At 29.0% G+C, this 4,409-nt stretch overlaps 1 protein-coding gene across 1 annotated transcript in view; it reads right to left on the bottom strand.

Moving 5' to 3' along the window:
* LOC101497901 (phosphoenolpyruvate carboxylase) overlaps positions 1-2,327 on the bottom strand; it is a 5,882-nt gene extending 3,555 nt beyond the window's left edge. Inside the window, exons 1-5 of the mRNA XM_073365141.1 lie at positions 2,170-2,327; positions 1,676-1,858; positions 445-836; positions 258-342; positions 2-42 (exon numbers count right to left, since the gene is read on the bottom strand). Of these exons, the coding sequence (XP_073221242.1) occupies positions 2-42; positions 258-342; positions 445-836; positions 1,676-1,840 (683 nt within the window). The 5' untranslated portion in view covers positions 1,841-1,858; positions 2,170-2,327. The remainder of the gene's footprint in view (position 1; positions 43-257; positions 343-444; positions 837-1,675; positions 1,859-2,169) is intronic.
* Between the last annotated feature and the right edge of the window lie 2,082 nt (positions 2,328-4,409).

Here is a 4,409-nt window from a genome sequence, read left to right as displayed (position 1 = left end):
CGGTGTCCTCTTGATTTCATCTGTACGGAATGCGGCTTGAATCTACAAAATAATGAAAAGTAACACAAGAAAATTATTAGAAATACCAAATGACTCGTATCAGCTGCAAATACTAACAATTAGATTTAGCATCATAGTGAACAAAAATGATTGATAACAATTGAACACTAGAAAAAAGGCTTAAAAAAAATCATAATAATGATAAATCATTTGAATTTCGAAAATCATCAAATATTCCATAAGGATTTGATACTCACCTCTCTCTGAAGAGCTTCATCAAGCTCCTGTTTATCATCAGGAGTGATATCTTTTGCATACAATTGAGATAAACAGTTCCTTACCCTGTGTTAAATGAAAGCTCAATTTTCTATCTATTTGATTCAAAAAGTTATTACAAAAGAAAAATATTGAAGGTCAAGAAAAATACTACATTTTGAAACAAACCTTGCATGCTTTTGAAGCAAAGATCTCCTAACGGACTGAGTAGGATGAGCAGTAAGAACCAGATCAACCGTCTGGTTCTTCAATGCATCAAAAACTTCCTGAGGAGTTTTCTTCATTTTAAATACAAGTTTCTTGAGAGTTTCTTCGATGTCCGATTCTGTAGTTGCATTGTTCTCGTCCACAAAATCACCTTTCTTCAACTTGTTCCTTCGGCGGTGAGCAATCTGAACCTCTTCAGCTAAGTTTGCCAAGTTAAGCATGTGTGAAAAGGACTTTGCAACAACAATTGAGTCTCCTGCATCTAAACTTGTTATCAAGTTTCCAAGTTCTTCAAGTTTCTTAGGATCATAGTTTCTTTCATACTCGGCAGAAAGCTCATACACTTCTTGAACCTGCACAACAACATTTTAACATTCTAATCATCACTCTCAAAACAGTTCTTCATCTCATGATGTCGAAAATCAATGCAAGAACAACAAAAAATCTTGTTTACTTATTAGTGTTTCAGGGGTAATCTTGTAAACTGAACTGTAGTATTTAAACACAATTCGTAAACTATATTCTGAGTTTGAATAATAGAAAACCAATGCAACCACTCTGCAGTCACGTATGCACAATCAGCTGAACTCCGTGATCAAATTTGTTTGTTCTTTATTTGCGTTTTTCATATCTATTTTCTTTCGAACCAAGGTTTCTATTACAGAAAATTGGACAGCATGTTCCTTTTATTTCACTTATTATTACATATCTAATTCCTACTACTGAATACTAAGTACTCCTAAATTTTTGTAGCAGCGACACCACTGATTGAAGACAAGACATGCCCTGGTGTCCGACACATGTTGGTGTCCAAACTAAAACAAGGCAATTTTCCCTCTAGAGCAACAAGGCAAACATATCAAAAAGTCAAACATATCAAAAAGTCTTGTTTCCTTAAAAGATTACAAATCAATAGACTTGACCCAGTATCTAAAATCTGTCAATAGAAGCAAAGTTCCAATCTTTTTGTCACCAAACCAAACATACTCTAGACTTTCACAACATAATTGAAACTTTTAGTACGTCAGCACTAACATGTAAGCAAAAATTGATCACAGAAAGTTAATGTATTTGGTTAAAAATTAAGACCAAAGTTATCTTCGACCCATTTTTACTTATATTTTGAGACGGCGTAGTAGCATGCAGTGCTTTACCAAAATAAATTGAAAACACAAACAATAAAAAAACTCACAGTTTCCTTGAGATCCTCTCCATGTAAATCCTGAAGAATATCAAGAAACCGATCCAACAACAAAGCATCATACTCAATAAGTTTATCATCTTCACTCACTTTTGCTGGTGCTAATTGCCTAAGCTGAGCATCAATGGAAGCCATTTTTTCCATTTTGTTTGTCATTGTAGCAATAATTCACTCCTAAAAATACACAATAACCCCTCATGAAAATTGAAACCATAAAACAAAATAATAAAAAAAAAACATTAATTATTAATTAAACAATTAAAACCATGAACACAAAACCAATGGGCGAATCAAAAACAATTAACATCCATAACTAAATTCTTATCATCACACCGTCCAAAAAAAATATAAAAATGTTGACATATAGAATATGATAGGTGAATGACACGTGTAAATAAAAAGATACTAGTATTTCAAACATATGTTATGAAAAACATAGGATTTTTGCATGAATCATGATGAAGATATGAATAAAATTTTAGTACCCTTGTTATGTGCCAGTTAGATACGATGAAGATTGAAGAAGAAAACAAGAAAAATTGAAAATTGGATTTGAGAGTCGATGTTTGTGATATTTCATCAAGTAGTGTAGTAGGGTGCCTTTATATAGAAAACTAGAGATATTTATTTATTTATTTTTCTTAGAAACATAAATAAATTAAGATTTTATTCTTTTTTAGCATATAGTGGAATATGCTCTTGGTTCTCAATATTCCTTGTATAGCTTAGGGGTTAGAGGAAGGTTCACTTTATTTTTTATTAATTGTTTTTGACAAGAAATTTGGAAATTGTATTAATGCACTTGTTTAATGTCATTAAAACACATTAATGTTGGGTTCTCTTTTTATTTGGGTCTGTGAAAAATTGAACCTGATGATCAAATGATAAATGTGTTATAGTTTGCTTATATTATATTTCTTGTATGATTAACGCATTATCAATCTAGAATTAAACTCAAATCCAACATCGAACTACTTAAAGCAATTAACTATATCAAGGTGATTTTTAAATTCAATTGGTTGATTGATGGTATGATTTTGAAAACATATTAACTATATCAAGGTGATTTTGAAGAAAAAAATATTTGAACTATTTTATTTTTGGTTGAATGACAGAATAATAAATATTATTATAAATTTATATAAATAATTGCGACGTTTTATATTTAAACTCGAAATATAATATACAATATAATAATTTTTTTAATTAAACAAGTGCTTTGAACTAGTTTTAATATTATGAACATGTTTTTTATGCAACATGTTGTTAGCCTTAGATCCTTTTAACACAATATAGTTACCAAAATGAGTTCTAAAAGGAAGAAAAAGATCTTTGAAGCAATTGAAAATAAAATAAAATGAATAACGGCATCACTTTCCATTTCGACCAGAGATGTGATTCTTTGGTTTGGCTGAAGACAAATTTCCATTCAATTCAACACTGATGTCGGAACCGTGTTGTTTTTGGAGGCGCTGATATTCACAGCCACGTATATACACAAAATAACAAAATACTAACAGAACAACCTTTTAGCTTATTTTAATACCATTATAAATTTTTTTTGACTAAAAATATACCATTAAATTTTTTTTAGACTCAAATAATAAGAGTTTGGTCTAAACGGAGCAACTAGGTGTTACAGTTGTATCAATTTAGGATTAGTTAATAAATTTTAAACCGGTTAATTAATGCTTTTCTTAATACTAGTTTTGACTATTAGAGTTTGTTTTTTAAGTATTATTTATGACTTATTTTTCTTACTTATTGCTTACAAGGTACAACATAAAATTATCAAATAGTAGATTCTTCCATAAAAAAAATGGTTTTTTATTAAATATTGGGTATTTATAATTATATTTAAATATATATTTGATCTTTATAATTATAATATTTTTTTTATTTTAGTCGTTGTAAGTTTTTTAGTTTGGTTTTCATTTTTGTAAATACTTTTAAATTGTTCTTCAATCTATCTTCTATTAAAAAACTAGAATACTGTTAAGCCGATGTGACAATGTTTTAAATAATTTTTTTTTAATAAAAATAAATTAAAAATTAAAAATCAGATTATTTTTTTAAAAGAAAAATCAATTTTCGTATAATCTTTCTCATTGACACTCCTTATCTTTGTGTCTTCTTACTGTCCTCTTCTCACCGTCGTGGTAAATTTCATTCGCTTCCTCTTCTCATTGTCAAACAACACCATCACCATTGTATATGTACCTCATTCTTCTTTCTCTAGTAGTGTATTTGTCTCCTTTGATTTTTCGTTGCGCTGCCACGATAAAAACGAGTCTCAGTTGCCTTCGATCATTGACGAATTTGATGTTGTCGTCGTTGATCAAGGAAGAGTTTGTGATCGCCGCCAATGAAAAAGGATATCATCACCGCTGATGAGAGACAACAATGTGACCGTCAATGAAATATGAAGAAGATGGTTATGGTCGATTAACACAGTTCGTGGTTTTAGAAGAAGATAGAGACAAAAACATTTGGAATCATTTTTAAGTTAAAAAATATTATGTTTTAAATTATTTATTGTTTACTATTTAGTTTATATTAAGATATATGCATCAAATAAAAACAAATTATGATGACCAATATAAAAAAAAATATCATAATTACAAAAATAAAAAAAAACATGTTGAAATATTATAATTAATACCAACTTTTTAGTTTTTTTTCTTTAAAAAAAAAGTAAATAATCATCTATTGAATTTTTATTGGT

The sequence above is a fragment of the Cicer arietinum genome, chromosome 1 (assembly GCF_000331145.2).
Source record: "Cicer arietinum cultivar CDC Frontier isolate Library 1 chromosome 1, Cicar.CDCFrontier_v2.0, whole genome shotgun sequence".
In the NCBI taxonomy this organism is placed as follows: Eukaryota; Viridiplantae; Streptophyta; class Magnoliopsida; order Fabales; family Fabaceae; genus Cicer; species Cicer arietinum.
This window is presented reverse-complemented; position numbering and strand designations above follow the sequence as displayed.